General features: G+C 48.4%; 2 protein-coding genes across 2 annotated transcripts in view; one reads left to right on the forward strand and one right to left on the reverse strand.

Moving 5' to 3' along the window:
* Nucleotides 1-19,140, forward strand: part of LOC119462084 (rho GTPase-activating protein 18) — a 229,414-nt gene that overhangs the window by 151,629 nt on the left and 58,645 nt on the right. The window lies entirely within an intron of this gene.
* On the reverse strand, nucleotides 13,042-19,135 carry LOC125947557 (uncharacterized). The gene is made up of 2 exons (XM_049672552.1): nucleotides 18,978-19,135; nucleotides 13,042-14,185 (listed from the first exon to the last, which is right to left on the reverse strand). Exons 1-2 carry the CDS (start codon nucleotides 19,100-19,102, stop codon nucleotides 13,849-13,851), a joined length of 462 nt encoding a protein of 153 aa, XP_049528509.1. The 5' UTR covers nucleotides 19,103-19,135; the 3' UTR covers nucleotides 13,042-13,848.

The following is a 19,140-nucleotide window of genomic DNA, read 5'->3' on the forward strand; positions in this document are numbered from 1 at the left end:
GGCGAGTATTCTTGACCACTATATAGGCACTGAACGGCCATCCCCTTACTGACGTTTAAGCAAAAGTGGGCCACTTGTCTCTTCAAACGTATCTCTGCACTAACAAAACCAGGGCAATAAAGATTCACCCTGTTTTCGTTTCTCTTCCTTTCGGTGTCGTCGACGAAGCTGCAGAGTCAAAGAAACCGGCTCGTCCTTTTTCTCGTAAGCGTTAGCCGTGCGTAGCAAAATACTGTCGGCTGCTTCCCTGCGTCTTCCCAAACGAGTAGTTAAGCGCTCGCTATAAGCTCGTGCTCATTGCCCACGACAGCGGGAGGAACGGTGCTGCTGAAGAAAGCAATACTGACTCACTTCTCGTATAGGTTTTCTTTTTCTCAAGCGCGTACATTAAAGCACAGGCACAAGCTCTCTCTAGCAAATTGTAGTAGCGGAATTGAAGTGTTGGTGAACCTGCCAAATCAACCGTTAGCTATACCTCCTCTGCCGTCAAGATGAGCACATGAAACCTGTCACAGACTTGCCCCACTGCAGCAAATATTGGACATCACCCAGCCTTATGTGCAAATGTCGGGATTCATACCGTGAAAAGGCGTGAAAAATAGCCTGCAGACACGCCTAACTGATGGCAGACATCGTGCGCTTACTCGAAGGCTGGCTTGAACTGATGTTGTGGATTGATGAGCATGGCGGCAAGTTTCTCCTTGAGACCGATCCCAATCAACAATAGATGCATTCTTACTACTGTTACTATGGCCCTGTGTAGGATAGCATACCGGATTTTCTGTTCTGGTTGGCCTCCAGGCCTACATTTCTCCTTAATTAGTCTCGGTATCTACTACTATACCACTAGTGCTAGTACTGCGGCTACTCGCGTTTCTGAAAGAGCTGCAACAAACAAGTTAAGGGCAGTGCGTCTGCGCATTTCCGATATGTTTACACGTTTCACCGTGTCTGCGCCCGGATTCGAACGCTCGCCCAAGCTGAAAACATAGACTGCGCATCATCGCCGCCAGTAACGAGGGAGAAGTGTTTGTGGACGGGGTCGGCTCTCCTCCTCTTCTCCACAGGAGAAGACAATGGCCTCTGAAGGGCGGCCGTGAAAGCTTCCGCGAGGCTTGCGTAACGCAGTCGTGACCCGACCTGGTTCGTGGCCCCGCGTATAGGCCAAGGGCTTCGCGCTCTCTCTCCGCCGGCGGTTGACGAGCTCTCGCGTCGAGTACGCACCGTCTCGTGCGCGTCCCGGCCATGCCGGTCGCGGCCGTCTCGAGCATCTCCTTCCTTTCCAAGCGCTTGCGTTGTTTGACCGCCGGCGGGGCACGCAGTGAGACTCGCTTATGGAACTCCCCCACCGCCGCTTCTTTTCCCTTTGCTGACACGCTTTGGCGCGGCGGCTTGCGCGAGCACACCCGCAGAAGGTAACAGCGCGGGAAACGTGGCGTCGCGCGAATGCCTGCCCCAGTTCTCGTGCCCCGAGAGTGAAAAGAACGCCTGCTGTCTGCCTGCTTGCACGGTGCTACAGTTGCGTGAAAGAATGCCCGTGACGAGTGCACTCTGTTCTCTTGTTTTCGTCGGCGGATCGTTGCAAGACGACGGCGTCTTGCGCACAAGGCGGACGTACAAAGAGAGGGGTACAGCCGATTACCTTGTAGCGGCGAGAGAATTTGGCAAAACGCGTTTCGATCACGCGTTTAGAGTCACATCGAAGGCGATTTTTGATTTCACGGCGATGTGCGTCGTCGCAAGGCCCAGAAAAGCGACGCGTGCGTTACTGCAGTTCCTGAAGTAGGCCGACGTCAGTGAGCTTCAGCAGTTTCTATATACACACACACCCCCGGATGAAGCGACAACCTCAGCGCTTTCTTTCTTTCTTTCTTTCTTTCTTTCTTTCTTTCTTTCTTTCTTTCTTTCTTTCTTTCTTTCTTTCTTTCTTTCTTTCTTTCTTTCTTTCTTTCTTTCTTTCTTTCTTTCTTTCTCCTGTGTATAGTAGCAAACCGGGCATGCGTCCGGTTAAGTTCCCTGCCTTTCTCAGTGAGCAACTATCTTCGCCGCACTCGGCGCCGATCCTGTCGGCTTTCCCACCGTGCCTCGAAACTCCTGCTGCTCGTCTTTCGCGCCTTTCCTTCTTTGCTGAAGGCGTCTCGCCGTCATCTCTGAAATGTACTGCGTTGCAGCGCTCGCCACTAAACTCGCCGCGCCACGGCGCACGCGATGCAGTGTGCTAAGCTAACAAGGAGCTGAACGAACTTTCGCGGTATACTAGCGCCTGTTCATTTATATTTTAAGTCATTTTACTCAACATCTGTATTATTATTTTTTAATTAACCCTTGCACCGCCCGATTCATGGCCCATCCTCCCATAGTGGGTTGCGCCAGGTCATTAAGTAACAACAACAACAACAACAACAACAACAACAACAACAACAACAACAACAACAACAACAACAACAACAACAACAACAACAACAACAACAACAACAACAACAACAACAACAACAACAACAACAACAACAACAACAACAACAACAACTATCTTCGCCGCACTCGGCGCCGATCCTGTCGGCTTTCCCACCGTGCCTCGAAACTCCTGCTGCTCGTCTTTCGCGCCTTTCCTTCTTTGCTGAAGGCGTCTCGCCGTCATCTCTGAAATGTACTGCGCTGCAGCGCTCGCCACTAAACTCGCCGCGCCACGGCGCACGCGATGCAGTGTGCTAAGCCAACAAGGAGCTGAACGAACTTTCGCGGTATACTAGCGCCTGTTCATTTATATTTAAGCCATTTTACTTAACATCTGTATTATTATTTTTTAATTAACCCTTGCACCGCCCGATTCATGGCCCATCCTCCCATAGTGGGTTGCGCCAGGTCATTAAGTAACAACAACAACAACAACAACAACAACAACAACAACAACAACAACAACAACAACAACAACAACAACAACAACAACAACAACAACAACAACAACAACAACAACAACAACAACAAAACAACTTTTCATGACCAATCTATCTCCCACTGTAGGTATGCGCCACAACCACTCAGGTCAACAACAGCAAGAACTTTTTGTGGTGTGTAGCTACTAAATGTCGCGCAGATATCTCGGAACGTTTACTGTAAGTTTCCGCAAAAGAAAGTTGGTCAAAGAGCTGGAAATGGCAACCATGGCTGTAATGTACATTTACCGTAAAGGAAAAGAGGAAAACTCTGTTATGCAGAGCAACGCGGGCTGGCTTCAAATAAATAAATGCACCAACTGGCCCAGCAAACCGCACTACTAAAATAAACGTAATGGGACGACGACTTGGTGCCAGCAGTTGTGGCGAGGTGTGAGCTGTGAAACAGGAGCGGATGACGATGTGCGCGCACCGCGCTACGCGCAGAGATACAATGGGAACACGAAAGAATTGTGGACAGCTAGCGCTAAAGTGTGACTTAGACTTGATGATTTGGAGCAGGTAAATTACTGAGACGCTCTTCGCGATGGAAGCCAGCGGGTCGCAACACTGTCACTCTGCTACGTTGTTATGAAACGCACAACTGCACTGTGCCCGTGGAGTGCATGGTGGGCCGCGAATGGAAATCTGTATCTAGCCTTGTGCCATTCAGTCTCGCAGTAGTGGCAGCCACTTTTGTTCCACCTCAATGCGAAGAAAAGTCCGCATGAGACATTGCGTTCTATGATGTACTTTCGTTGCCTTGGAGCGGGCTTTCCGTGTGAAACGCAGTATTCCTGGCTTAATTTTGCAGAAACTTTTACAGCGTAAAAAGGACAAGAGAACCAAGGAGGACAAAGACTCAATAGCTCCGAGTCAATGACTGAGCTAAACAGCTCCCCTGCAATGCACTCTTTCACCTTACTTAACAACCGCAGTCATATAACTGAACGAATGTTTATATAAGCACTGCTCATATCAACCTTAACTTGAACACCACTGTGCACTGCGCCGTAACTCTTGCCACTTTGTGTCCATGCAAGCGGGCGAATTCATCCTAACGGGTGGTTCCGACTATCGATGGCATGGTGAAACCTTCAGCCATAAGTTTGCGATATAAGTTTAATACTGCGTTCCTGAGGAATAAGTAGGGCGTCCATGGTTTGTACAGATGCCCTGATGGAGTTAAATGCCGCGTCCTTAACCATCATGAGTGTGTGGTATAGATAACTCAAAGCTTCAAAGCGATGGAGAGAGCGGACCTGTTTATCTGACTGGCTAAGAAGATGCAAGACAAAAATACAAAAAGGAAAAAAAAAATCGCGTACTACTTGCGTGGAACCGTAACAGGAACTGACAGAACTGTTTTAACGATTGCGTTAAAGAAGAGAACGATACTGGTTACAGCATTGCACTGGTTGCATTTTCAGAGCCCGTTCCACTACTGCACGTTTTCCTTAAGTGAAAACGGTCATCGAAGGGCACTGAAGCAGTACTTTGGCACGAACCAGTTGCGCTTCATTGCTTCTTATCGCACTTGCTGCTGTTCTGTTCTTGTTTCACTGCTGTCTATTCCTGTAGTTGGGCGTTCCATCCGAGCAACTGCGCCGTGCTGGGTGGTACGGTGAACGCCATCACTCCCTAAAGAAAGCGATGTCGCTTTTTATTGCGATAGCAATTATATGGACACTTGAACCGGATTTCTGCCGTCGGCGTCGCCGTCGTCGTCGCCGTCGCCGTCGCCGTCGCCGTGAGGTTCCCTATAGATAAAATCTTCGCCGCGCGCCGTATGCCCGAGAGGAAGCGTGCGGAGACGCGCGCTATCACGGAGAGCGAACGCACTCAATCTCCCACGCGCAAGCAAGGAAGCAGGAAGCCAGCGCCGGAGGGAGCAAGGGGGGGGGGGGGGGGGGGCACTTCTCTGCCAACAACCGCGCTCGTCGCTCGCTCGCACCGTCTCTTATCTCCACACGGCTCTGACCTTTAAGTGCATTCGCCGCTCAGTTTCCGTTGAAGCGATAGACCGCACGTACCTTCGCCCGCTGCGGCGTATGCTTGCTGCCAGCGTTTTGACAGTCGTTGTCTGCTGTCATTCAGTGTGATCTCTTCGTGTTTGTGCGCGCTCACACCACGCTTGTTCATTCAGTTCGTAATAGTCGGGCCACATTTTCCAACGCACGCTACACACGCAATGCTGCCCGGATCGGCAGTGCAGCGCTACAGGTGTGTCCCTTCGCACGCGCTGCCCACGGGAAGCGCTTCTCATCAACACCACCGTTTCACACGCGCCTTCTCGTGGTCATCGAGTTTCTCTTCATGTCGGTCTACTTACGCCGCAGCACACCTGCTTACTTAATCAGCTCATGTTTACTACAATTCATATTGCTACCAAAGCCGCTCACCTTACTTCGTATGACATTGCTGTGTTGCTATCGCATTCATTGCTTCGCCCTTAGGGCGAAACTGTGACATTTTTGTTCGCGCCAGGACCGAACGCAGTGAGAACGAAATCGTACGGTAAGCCCTTCCGGAAGACGTCGTTGATTTGGAAGAATCTGATGACTCAAGGAAGCATATGTTTGCATCTTTAGTGAAGACTATCGAGACGAACTCGGCATTGCTGTAGGGCCAGAGCTAGAATTACTTTATTTTATCGCTCCTGGGGTAATTAATTGATTGATTCATTCATAAAAATATTGTTATCGAACTGGCAACACGCACGTGGGAATGCCGCATTAACAAGAATTCGCGTTATCATTGGTAGCGTGCGGCAGATGGCTTTAGGGTCACTCCATAGTCCGTACATCAACAAAAAGGTAATGTTTCGCGTGGATAATGCTGAACCACGCTGTGGCCTTTGATTTCCCAATTTCCAATCTTCTCAATCACAGTTGCAGTAACAACGAGCCGTACGTGGCTTTAACTATCCGGAGAAAGCCTGGAAAGCATTTGTCTACGAATCCTGATTGCAGAGGAAAAGATAAGAACTCAGTGACGCGTTTCGCGGAAAGCTGTTTTCGTCGCGGAAAGTTCTGACGCGTTACTAAAACCAGAGTCCTTTGGTACTTTTTCTGGTCACGAAACTTCGTCACGCAATGGGAGAGCTTCATACGCTGCCAACAGGGACCGCGCGGCGGCGCCAATGGTTCAGAGGGGGCACCACGGAGCACGTTGAGGGGACACTCGGCAAGCGGCGCAGCAGCTGGTCGGTGTGTTCGTGCAATTTTATAGCAACTTTACGCGCCCTTTCTGCCTTTTAACATGTGCATAGAAGCTCTAATGGTCCTCAGGAGCTTGACGAACAACGCCGAAGACGTGTTGTGTGCAGCAGTGTCGCTCTGGCTACGGAGGAACGAATGAAAGGAGCTGCCAACATTCGTGAAATCAACCGTTGAGAGAGACCATTGCATAGGCAACAGTATTGACGCAGCACCTTTCCTGGAGTGTCCTTGACTGAGTGTCCCAGCTAACGTTATCCAAGCTGGTACTAAAAAAAGAAAAAAAAAAGTTACAGGCTTAGATCTCAGTTCCTCAGGACTCAAATAAAAGTTCTCGTCATGTCATGTCTGCGCGGCACACGCAGCACAGTCACAACGTGTTCTTGTTTCTGTTTTTCTTTTGTCAACTTTTAACAGCTTGGCTAATGTTTGCTTTGACTCCTTTTGATTATTCGCGCTTAAAGGGGGTTGAAACAGGCTTCCGAAGTTGAAATGCATGATTGTCAGCTCTTGCCTGCCGTTCAAATCGAGCAAAACAATTAGGACGAAGGAAACTGCTTTTGTAGTTCAGTTCTGGCCGTAGCGATTTGGAGCGCTGTCTGGTGCGCACACAGGAAGCGGGAAGCAGCGACACTGCGCAGAGCCAACATCGGTTCGTCACCGTTGTCGATCGAAGGCTGCCGGCCGCGGTCGCCGGCGCTTCCATGAATGAAATGCGATTACATATACTGGTAGACCTGTATCTATCGTGCACGACCTGTAGAGGAGGTTGATATTCTTATGCTGGCACATTTGTTTGCCTCTTATGCCAAACGGGCAATCTATGACAGCCATATTGCAGCGCACCTTCCATTGAGCGTGCGTGGCGAAATTGTTGCCAAAGGCGAGACGCCCGTGTGGGCTCTGATTAGACAGTCGACTGTTCTTTTGATTTAGCTACTTACTCGTCGTTCACCTTTTTTTCTTTTGTATGGCGCGAAGGGACTGATTCATGAGCGAACAGTATTTCAGGGCAGCATCTTTTGCTTTCCTCAAACGGTCGTACCTTTTCCAGTTGTTCGGGACACTATGTGGCGGATTGATTTCAGAATTGTTATGAGGTGTGCAAAGTCAGACACTTTTGAATGCGAGACATGCGCATTCGTCGCAGTGGCTTTGAGATCAGCGCGAAAGGCACTCAGAAATGACCTCGTTCTTGAAGATGTAAAAATACAGCGAGTCTTACGATTTAATGGCGCTGGTCCACGAGAAAACGGTCAGATCTCTTTCGGACGCACGAAGTTCTTTACCATTGCATATACCTCGACTGTTTTCTCAAGCAAGAACTTATTCGCCAAGTCTACCTTCTTTCTTCCCCTTGCGCACTATTTTCATGTAACGCTGATGCGTGTGTGCAGTAAAAATTACCCTAATGCACTGAGTAAAGTGTTGCTAAGGAGAAGCGCTGCCTACTGTTCGGTCGGCAGACTTGAACATTTACTTTAATCAAATTTCATACAAATAACCAAACCGAAGCTGGGCTCGAGCAAAACCAGCGAAGTTAGTCAACTTCACCGATGTTTCGAACAGTTACGAATGGTTCTGAGCTCGTTGGAGGCTCCGGACTCGTTATATTGTTGTGTCAAAGGCAAAATAGGCGTGAAACGACAGAATTTCGACTGCTCTGCGAGCCTCAGGTTATCCGCTTTGTTCGGAGAAGCAGGTTGGATAAATGAGCACCGGATGGTGATCGGTATAAACAGTGCGCCGTTGCTCTCGGCCGAGAAAATGATTTCGTTTTGGCATTCAACAAATATTTCGCGTTCTTCAGGTGGTTACTGCTTATAGCGCAGAACGTACCACCATTTTCTGTTTCCTGTTTTCAACCAGGCGCCATCAGACAAGGCTGATGACTGTAACAGAACGCGCAGAGATTCATGTAGCGAAGTAGCAAGAGGTTAGAAGGAGCAATTAAATGGCTACGCTAAAGGCAAATACTGAATCTGACTCAGTAGGTTGTCATTTTTGGACTTTCTGTTCTGATTCGCGGTAAGGGGTGGCTCACAATTTGGATGAACTTCTGCTTTTGTGTTTCGACGCAAACTGTGTTAGTAAAAGTTGTATTATGTCACATAGTTCGTGAATCCCGGCCCCGGCGGCTGCATTTCGATGGGGGCGGAATGCGAAAACACACGTGTACTTAGATGTAGGTGCACGTTAAACAACTCCAGGTGGTCCAAATTTTCCGGAGTGCCTCATAATAAGATCGTGGTTTTGGGATGTAAAATCCCACAATTCACGAAATCACGAAATAGTTCGTGATATTCTCGCAGATTTAAAATGTTCCATTATTGGTTTCAGCTTTCTCTAGAACGTATTTTAATGTATTAAAAAAAACCATTACGCAGATAGCTCCACGCCTGCACTCTGCCAAAAGTCTCGGCGTCGAGAGAACTGCCTCAGGAATATTAAGACGGCCAACGCCGCCAATTTTTTTTTTTTTTTTTTTGATGCCGTATATTGCCTAGAACATCGTCCGTGTTGCACCTGATTCCGAGCAATAAGCAGGCTATGATTTAGTTACTACATATGAAAACCCAAAAACTAGGAAGTTGATGTGGCTTACCACCTATATTTCTCTCACTGTATCCAAAAGAGGCAATTCAATTTTTTGAATTTATATTGTATTAAGCTTAGAATATGGTGTAGCACGTAGGGTACAAGCAGCATTACAATCTCGGCGGGATTACTTATCCGACACTCCAGGATTACCGCCCCTTCACGTTCGCTTGAACACGTTGACTGGTGTGCTTACGAAGTGCTCGAAAACAATATAGACATGCGCGGTTACATCCTCTATGTAGACAGCGCTGGGTCCTCGTTACCTTGTTGCTTTTCTGTGCTTTGTTTGCGTATAGTGCGCTGATCGCCATCGTGACAAGACATGCAGCTAAAAGCGGGAGCGAAGCATGGTATGCGAAAGAAAACTGGGCTTCTTCGTAACAGGAGCACTTTCTTCATTTCACCGTGGGCTGCCAACCTGTGCAGCCTGGTGTATTGATGTACACGCGCAGACACTGTACTGATTATATGGAGCTGCAAAATCGGCGACAAAATTTTCTTTAAGCTTTTTTTTTGTAGGTGCAATATTATTATTTGTCTGTGTGTATTTTGTCTTGTGCTTACTCATTTTGCTCCAAAAGTTGTGGCTCCTTCTGTGTGGGAAAAGGCTAAGTGATATTCGTTCGCGTATAAAGCCAATCAAGCAGTCACGAGGGTTGTTCGCGCCACACCGCGTACTTATCCAGTACTTGAACTTCTGACTTGGTAAGGAATGTTTTCATTTTCGCTTCTTGAGATCGACCGGCCTCTGTGAACGCTTGTAAGTGGAACGCCTTTTCTGTTACCTGTGCCTGTTCTTTTTTTTTTCTTTTTTTCTCTCTCTCTTGGCCCTCTTTCCAAACTTTATATCCCCCACCCCTGTGCAGGATTGCAAACCGAAACTGCTTCTCGTTAACCTCCCTGCCTTTCCTCTCTCTCTCTCTCTTCGCTTTTTCAAGCTGTGGTAGAGCTGTAATACAACTGCTGCTGCGAATAGAGCGGAAGGAGCAGAAAAACAAAATTGGCAGTTTCACCCGAACTGCGAAGCACTGACTGCGATAACAAGGTTTAGCGTTGCGCTTAAGCTTCTCGGACGCTGCTCTCACTATAAGCGGGTCCAACTAACGCGGACGCGACATATGCGGTTGCGCGAAAATTTCTGGCACCCTTAAAAGCTTGAACACGCCGCATTATAGGTCTGCAATGACATCGCACATGCACCACTAGCTACGCTGCCCGTATAGAGCCGCGCCATTTAAATGACCTCACTTTCAGGTTTGAGCACTGATGTTGTTTTGCACTCTAATATTTAGGAGTCCGAGGAGAGTTAAGATAAAACGCGTGCGCTGATAATGTTATGTTTCATGACAATTGTTTGTGAGCTGTAATTCTCAAAGACAAGAACGTAAGACCTGGTGTGAGCAACTTTCGTGATTGAATGGTGTAGCAATGTAGCCCTCGTATACGGCATGGATTGATATATAGAATGCATGTACCCAAATGTATGCGGAGCCTCACAGCGACGCCGACGGCTACGTCGTGACGCCTTGGAGTGTTCATATAATTGCTATCGCAATAAAGAAAATCCGAGTACGCACGATTTTTTTTTTTCCGGAGGAAGACTTTGCTGTCGAGTTTCCGGTTGCAGTATTACAAGACAGTCAACTCGCCGACACGACATGCACGCAACAACAAAATTTTATTTGAGCGGTTCGTATTTACAATTGGGTGCGCCTGTAAACCCCAGCTTGCTATGAGAGGCAGTGTGAGAACGAGACATACACAGTGTTCAAGTCCTTTAGAGACGAGGACACCTCCGTAGAGAAAGCTTTCATTAAGGGGAAGTGTGCTCACAGGAGAGTGAGAGAAAGCAACCCGAAAAAAAAAAAGAAACAAAAGGAAACAACAGTGGACCACCTCGTTGCCAGCACAAAGACCGCTTCTCACTGGTGCCTTGGGGAAGACGCCGCTGCAGAGAAAGAAACGCGACCCGTATTCGGCGACTGCGAGCGATGAGGCCACCGGGCGATGCCTATCGTTAGCCAGACCTCTCGAAGACGCCGCCGAGTTCGGCGGAGAGCGCACGTGTTCCCAAGAATGCCGCGCACCTCGGGTGACTCGAAATGGACAAAGGCAAACACCACTTTCGATAAGGCGAACGCCTGCGCACTTCCTCGTCTAGCCTCGTTTCTCTGTTTCGCCGTGATCCAGGTTCGTTTAGGAGAGGCAAGTCGCCCATGCCTTGGATCCAGATCAGCTTTGGAAAGGTCAACACCACCTAAAACTCTGTTTCGAAATAATGTGGCGCATGTGTGGGGATCTGCCAGGCGTGCCCTGGCGCTCGTCACTTTGCTCCAGGGTAAACGCGGACTGTCCTCGATAAAGTGTACAGAGACGACTTGCATCACGAATGTACTAGCTCGCGTTGATGACGGATCAATTTTGTATCTACGCGCTTTGAAAGGCCTACACCATAAGCCGTCGCAGCAGAGGCCAACGAAGCGTTGTTCGATTCTTAATTCTTAAAAACAACAGACTTGGACAAGTGGCTGTAGCACTGATTGGTGACAACAGTTATCTTGTATTGTAATCATGCGCCATGAAGGTGTGCTCTCAACGGCTCTGATCTTTCGTGCATGTGCTCGGTGCCTCTCTGGGTTTTCTCCTTATCTTTCTGCTTCCCGCTTTTTGCTTATTCCAGTGTAGGGTAGCGCGGCGTGTTATCTGTTCTGATTGACCTCCCTGCTTTCCTTCTCTAACTTGATGCGGAGGCACATACTCCTTACGGGCACGTGTATTTGCCTGGGGGTTCTCGTGAGTGTTTGATGATGGCCGTAGCTTCCTGTGCCACATCATACTGAAACAGAGCACAAACAGCACAAGGACTGAGCTCTTGTACCGGCGACGTCGCAATGACGAATCGGCGTTCCCATTGCCAAGCGCGCCGTTACGAAAGCAAGCATGCTGTAAACGCTGCTTCTGTAGCATCGCCTTGTCTACTATTGTCTAGGCAGCCGGACCACTTTTGTCACGTCACGGCTAACAGCGCAAGGCCCTTGTGTTATGAAAGGGCCATCCGAGGAGAGTGATGGGAGCGTAGAAATGTGACGCTACTCCAATGCTGCGCAGGACTTCGTTTTATCCAGAGTGGTGTCTACGAGGTATACCCGTCTCAAGAGTGTCTTTCTCAAGTGTGCGTGAGCTTACGTTCGCGAAACAGTTTTTACATCGGTGAAACCCTACGACGTCGTGGAAGTATTCTTCCGCTGTACAATCTCAAATGTTGTTGCTGCAGCCGCCACGTCCCTCGAAGAAACGCGAAAGCGGCGCCTTCACTGGTCTTCAGAACGCCCTCTTTTCAGCGCCTCTACCTATTTTATATACATTTCTGCCAAGACGAAACGATGTAATCTCTGCGAAGTGCCTTCCTATTCGGAGCATGAGCGGCCAGTCTATAGCTTCAAGCTAACACAATATAATTTGGTCAGAGCATTTTGAGTAGCGTAATATGTTTCAAGGAAGATAGCAAGGTGGGCGAGTTGTTAGAATTCATCTTACTTTTGGTAACGGCGCAAAATCAAAGACAAACGAAAGTAAGAAAGACATGACAACACGGCGCTGACTCGCAACTCAGTTGTGAGTCAGCGCCGTACTGTCGTGTTTGTCCTTTTTTTCCGTGTTTGCTTTTGCGCTGTTACCAAAAGTGCGATGTTTCAAGTATCTGGTTTATAGGATTGTCGGCAGTGTTAGCTCGGAGCCTTCGTTAGGCCCTCCTGTTATGATATTACACTGGGGCCATCTCTGCAATGAAGGACGTTGGAGTGAGTACTCGAACTCTTTACACGATGAAGAAATGGCAACGCTCTTGGTGATACTTTTCTCTTCGTCACCGGATGCGACCGCGCACCGCGCTGTACTTTCGTCAGAGCCGACCGACGAAAGAACATCGCGCGTGAGACAAGATAGTTCACGTGACACGGTAGCGGGGGCTGTGTTCGGAGTGCTGTCATACCACGACTACCGCGAATTTGGTTGCCTTCAACATATTGTGGCTCTAAGTATTAATGTCAGCTTGCAATCTGCTGCTCGCGAAGTCTTAATCAAGATTGGTGCCGTTATAGGCTAGCATATACTGCATCGGGTTGTTTATAAAAACTACGAAATCAATGAAAAGTAAAATGACATGATGTTTATCGACTTCGCGATGCGCAACGTCGTTGCATCGTGTTTGCCCTATTTAACCAGTAGTTTAGATTACTGAAATTGAGGCTGCTTACCAAAGCAACTGCCGTTCTAAAACACACGCAGACATCACAAAGCGACCAGGCTCGAAGCCTGCAAGGGTGTTTGTCTTGTGCGGCCTGTTCGTAACATCTCATCTAGAGTGGTGGTCCAGTTCGGCAGTTGTACCACGGCTAGCTCGACAATACTTTATATATGCGCTGTTCCCGCGGTACTCTTGTAATGGCGTATCCAGACGACGGGTCGTGGGGCCAGGCGCCATGTCACCTGGTGTTTTTTTTTGGTTTACGGGGCCCGTGGCACGTCCGCGGCGAGCACGCTCTTTTCTTTCAGAACCACAGACTGCGGATCTTAGTATACCTGCAGCCGCCAGTTCTTGCAACAAGCCAAGTTCTCTTCCGGCAGCCGCATGAACATCGTCCTCATTCGCAAATACCAGTCGCTCAGTCGGTGTTTTTCCCTGCCGCTAGCGCGAACGCCTTTGCGTGGCCACGTCAACTCGTGTACACACATTCAGCGCATCTTCATTTGCATATATCACTCTGAGTTTTCTGTATTCCTCTGTTCCCCTCCCCCGTGTAGCCAACCTGGCGCATTTCTAGCTAACATCCCCGCCTTATCTCTCTTTTCTGCTTCTGCCTGTGCTAGTATCCACTTATAATCGCTCTCGGTCGACCGTGTCTCGCGCTTTTTTTGGCCCGCCTTGCGTCTACAGACCACGCGTTGCCGACTCATCACGTGGCTGGGCCGAACGCGGCCTGTCGTCTCGATACGCCATATAACTGTTTACACGTGTAGGACCGCACTCCGGACACAGCCGACGTCAGGACGGTGACGTGGGAGGATGACTCTTAGGGAAGTGTTCGATAAAGGGGCTACGACTTCCAGTCCTTGCTCGGGTACTGCGGCGGCTGGTTCTTGACTTCGTAGACCTCGTCCTCGCCCGAGTGCGACGGCGGCCCGTGGTGGTGGTGGTGCGGCTGGTGGCTCGAGTGCGAGTGGTGGTAGTCGTGGTCGTCGTGGCCGTGGTCAAGGTGCACCAGCTTCGGTTTGTGGTGTATCCTCAGGTGTCGCAGTGGGGAGCCCTTGCCCAAGTGCAGGGTGATCCCGATCCGGGGCAGCTTTGGCAGGATCAGCGGTAGCACCTTGGGTTTTATCAGCGGAATAGGGATCGGCAGAGGCAGTGGTAGGGGCACCGGTACCAGCAACTTGCTGCGTGTGTCCAGGAAAAAAAGAAAAAGGGTTACACGTAAGCACAGGTTAAAGCGTCGCGTGTTGAGTATGTGTTGCATGCACAGTCCGTTTGCCAAGCTATAGATGTTCTTTAAAGGTAATTAGCCCTATCGATGTTCGGCTGAGCCGAGCTATCTGCCCATATAGGAGTGAATTCACATTGTTTGTCGGACCAAATAACTGAACCACTTTAAGCACTAGTTGACTTCATCGGCGATAGCATACTATTCATCAGCCGAGAGTTCAGATGGTGATTTTTCTTTGGATGTTTATATGCTTTGTGTGCTCTTTCAGAGTCTTTCTTTTTTCTATGCTTTACGTGAATCACAGGTTGCAAGCTTCACAAATACAATGATGGCTCGAATGTTAGGAGACGCGTCAGGAAGCAAATGGCATGAGCCTAAACAAGCAATGCTTGTTGTCCAACTGCACAACATTTTTTTGTATTAGAGCAATATAGTTATGTCAGGGCTAAGAAAAGAATGAAATAGAGATGTTACACAGTATAGACTTTGGAGAAAGATAACTTAGTTTAATGATAGCAGATGCAGGAGAGATTGACTTAATAAGCGTTGACTTTGACTAGGCTACTCCAAACTATTGAGAAACTAGAAGGGGTAGATGGTGAAAGGAGGCTGAGGAGTAATGACGAAATTATGGCTCTAATGGCACTCGGCTGTCAGATGTTGAGCATGTGCAGCATTAGCTCTCCAAAATAAGACGTGGTCCACTCCGGTCACTACTTCAAATGCAGGGTATAAATTTCGTATAAACTTGTTTGTACTGACGTGTACAGCTATAATAGTTCTGTTTCCACATATCAATGAACTTCTACAATACAACTTCACACACTTGGGATGCATCGTGGTGGTGCACGTGCAAGAAATAGAAACGAAACACACACACAATGCACACACAGATAATACAGTACAAGCATGAAACACAGTAAAGACATGCAGTATTTGCAGCACTGTCAATAAGTCTGATTTTACAACAAATAGGAATACGTATGTATCACTAGCATCATTCTTAAACGTGAAAACACGAGCAAAAGGCTTGAAAGAGAAAATATATGGAGGCAGGCTAGCAGCTGCCTACAGAACGTACACACAGCACCCGCCTCCTTTAGAGGAGAGGAGAGAGCAAGGACACGTGGAAGGAGAACAGAGAACGTAAGCATGCTGAAACACATAATTATAGGCGCGCATGGCGCCATGAAACAAGTATGACAGATCAGATGTCTCGTATCCCTGCATGCACATATCATTACTTATCTCTGTTTATAGCTTTCACCCTTCTTTTCCTCTGTTTAGCTGGCAGTGTTATCATCACTAAAAGATCACTCATTATAGACTCTTCAGATTAGCTTACATTATTCGCCTGCCTCGTTGACTTGTCCCCAAACGAAATCATAAAAGAACTCCTCGTACTCCGTGCACGAACTACACTTAGAATACTCATGAAATGTCAAGTATGCCGTCACTGATGGTTCTTCTCATACCTTGGTGTAAGATGTGCACGTGACTATTCTGAAATCACGTAAACATGAGAAATTTACGTAAGCTCATTGCTTTGAACGGACGCAGCATGTTTAAACCTATCCAGTTCGAATATCGATCTTAATAATAGCTGGTAACAATTATGATGGGATATGCCGTCACTGATGGTTCTTCTCATACCTTGGTGTAAGATGTGCACGTGACTATTCTGAAATCACCTAAACATGAGAAGTTTACGTAAGCTCATTACTTTGAACGACGCAGCATGTTTACACCTATCCACTTCGAATATCGACCTTAATAATAACTGGTAACAATCATGATGGGATATGCCGTCACTGATGGTTCTTCTCATACCTTGGTGTAAGATGTCCACGTGACTATTCTGAAATCACGTAAACATGAGAAATTTACGTAAGCTCATTGCTTTGAACGACGCAGCATGTTTAAACCTATCCAGTTCGAATATCGATCTCTCGATACCACCCGACTGAATGCAGTAGTAGCGACACTTGCTTTTCTCCAATGCTTGTTTAAGAACCGTACGACGCGAAAAGTAAGATATAGGATTATGGGACTTTGGCTGTTGGTCATGGCTCGGAAGAAATTTATAATGACATGCTTGGGGATGCTATATATTGTTGCTTGCTCACACCATTTCGCTTCCTTATCAACCAGGCATTTATCAAAGAAATAGCCTCATAAACCTTGCTTTAGCCCTTTTGAAGGGCCGCAAGCGCTAACGAAAACCGCACAGCATGGAGTTGGGACAAAATTTAAAACATCACATGCAGAAGTCAGTCAGTCTTCTCTTTGCTAGCGAAAGTTCGTACAAGCGACTTTATATTTGACAATATGATCTAGAAGACCCTTGCTCGGTCCTTTCATATCTGGCAGCTTATCCCTGCTCTCATTGGTGACTCAAGAAGGCAGTGAAAGCTTCACGATTACAGTGGCAGTTTACAGAATGCTTCTCCTGCGTGTTCCTTTCTCAACGGATCCACCTCGCCTGCGGGTGACCCCGTCACGGAGAAGTGCGACAGACGGACAGACACAAAAAACGAGACAGGCCGCTCCTTGCGTGTGCTTCCCGCGCCACCAGCACAGACTTGCGCGGTGCACAGCCATAGGAGCGGACGCGCAGACAGACTCTCACGGGGCTGGCTTCCATCTCGGGAGTCACCGGAATCGGCGGAAGCGTCGGGAACGTCGGCAACGCCGTCGACGTCGCCGTGGTGGTTTCCGGGGGAGGTCTCGGCTCGTCCATCATCATCACCACCGTGGTCTGCGAGGCAGCGGTCGACGTCTTCGCCGGCGGCGAGAAGTGACGCAGTATGGCCTCGAAGTTGATGAGCTGACCCACCAGGCCCTTGATGACGTCTACATTGATGAACTGTAGCAGTGACTTGAGGTGCTGGGTCGGATCGCTGCGTCATAAGACAACGGCGCACCAGCGTCCTCTGCTTATGCATGCGGTCTGAACGGTGGCGAAACGTGCGCTGACAGAACATGCTGTGTTGACATGCACCGTGCGATCTTCGAGCCTCTTGCGCCGCGGCAGGTCAGCGGATGCCATGCACCGCTGAGTGGAACAAGCTGTCGCGCCCAGCAAAGACTTGGTGTTCAACGACATAGCACCAGCTTGGACGACTATTTTGGCGTAGTTATTCGTAGCTACATGGGTTGTGCGGCCAGCTACGCGTAGTTACAAGTGTTTGTAGGTCACTCTGGCAAAGTGACACGATTCCTATCTGTGTTTATCGGAAGGAACGGACGTTGAATTGACGCCATGATTGGTTTGGTTATACGATGATGTCGGTCTCGTGGGCTTCTTCACTTCATTTAACTTGATATTTTAGGCTGTCCGCGACGCTGAGCAATTTATTCATTTGTTATTTCCAGTAGCGCGGTATGTTCACTGCTTTGTCCGCATTCATTGAGCGACGTCGCGTATAAAACTACAGTGAACAGATTGAGGATGTATAGCCTATTGCAAATAAAACAAATCACAGTCGCTCGTTCTCGGCAATGGACACCTGGCTTTTACTTATTAAGTTTATTGCGCTTTTTATGCATGCGTGGGGTGTCTGCGCGTGAACTGCTGTGTGACGCATTGAAGAACGTCGCATGCCTTGAGCGCTGTGTGCACTCATTGAAGGACCTCGGGTACTGACAAGCATGCTTTCTCCAAAACAGGGCAGGCGAGGAAACAGGCTTCATCTGCAGCATGTCATGCACGCTACGCCTAACGGAGTCCTGCGCCACCAGTGTTGGCACGAGCAGCCATTTTTAATCTTGAAGCACCTTCGTTCGGTTCACATATTGGAGTGAGGTTGTCGTTTCATCTGCGGCTGATGCTTTTTGGTGGCTGCAGGGTTGAATAGCATGCTACAAGGCGGTGTAATTCGTGCCCAAGTCACTACTCTACCAGCAACGCTTTGTTCAGACTATGACGTAGGTCCAACAACCGTTTCTGATGCAGTCGTCAAGGGAAAAAGGGGGGGGGGGGTGAGGGTGTAGCACATACTCGCATGTCTTTCTGTTCTGGAAACATGCAAAGGCATCACATGTTAAAGAAGTTTTGTTTACGCGAAACGTTTGGTTAACACTCGCACATGGATTGGTGATATTGGGATCCTCGATATTTGTATGCTCTGCTGTAAGCCAGATTATAGCAACACTCGATATTTGTAGTGCATTCACTCTGCATGGGGAGAAAACTTCAATGTACGCGGGTATGGTGAGTAAAACTGTGAAGATTGCACAAACTTTTGTTTAGACTGAATTGTGTTGATTTAAATATGCGAAGTCACACTCTCTTGCTTCTTGTAGCCGGTGTGGTACACTGCCACTGCTTTAGACAATCGTGTATAGCCTTTACGACTACGATATGAATGCTGTCGCAATGGTACGTGTAACTAGCTTCTTGCAAATGTTTTGAAGAATACATTGATTGGTCGCTAAATTAAACGCAGCCGTCGGCGGGAATGCCAGCTCACAAGACGCGAAGACATTTTCAAGATAAAGAAGTTAAAGGGAATTCTACTTAGGCGTGCAAGACAGCAGCAGGGCGCGCTCACTCCTGAGTTTTTGTGAATCTTTAGCTTTGTATGCACCGTCTATCGACACCGCGCCTGTTACGGCCCCATAGTCTGAACGCATCACCGTACAGCGGCGCACCGTTATAAGCCCTGGCCACGTGTAGCAAAATATTGTCACGGGACAGTTATCCGAGGACAATATCACTGCGCCAGACGGCAGCCGATACTCACTGTTTGGGCAGCTTCTTAAAGATGATCAGGGGTAAGATGAGAGCGCTGTGTGCCGGCCGCGCTTCCGTTGACAGCAGGACCAACGCGACGAACACGCACAGGCTTGGCAACGTGGTGGGCCGCATGTTGTGTCGCCGCTGCTTGCCGTTCTCAAAATGCTGCC

The sequence above is a fragment of the Dermacentor silvarum genome, chromosome 8 (assembly GCF_013339745.2).
Source record: "Dermacentor silvarum isolate Dsil-2018 chromosome 8, BIME_Dsil_1.4, whole genome shotgun sequence".
Taxonomy (NCBI): domain Eukaryota; kingdom Metazoa; phylum Arthropoda; class Arachnida; order Ixodida; family Ixodidae; genus Dermacentor; species Dermacentor silvarum.

Coding starts and splice junctions, on each gene's coding strand:
- LOC125947557 (XM_049672552.1), bottom strand. CDS start 19,102: ATGCGGCCCACCACGTTGCCAAGCCTGTGCGTGTTCGTCGCGTTGGTC. Junction 14,186..18,977: donor TTTAAGAAGCTGCCCAAACA/GTGAGTATCGGC, acceptor GGACACACGCAG/CAAGTTGCTGGTACCGGTGC.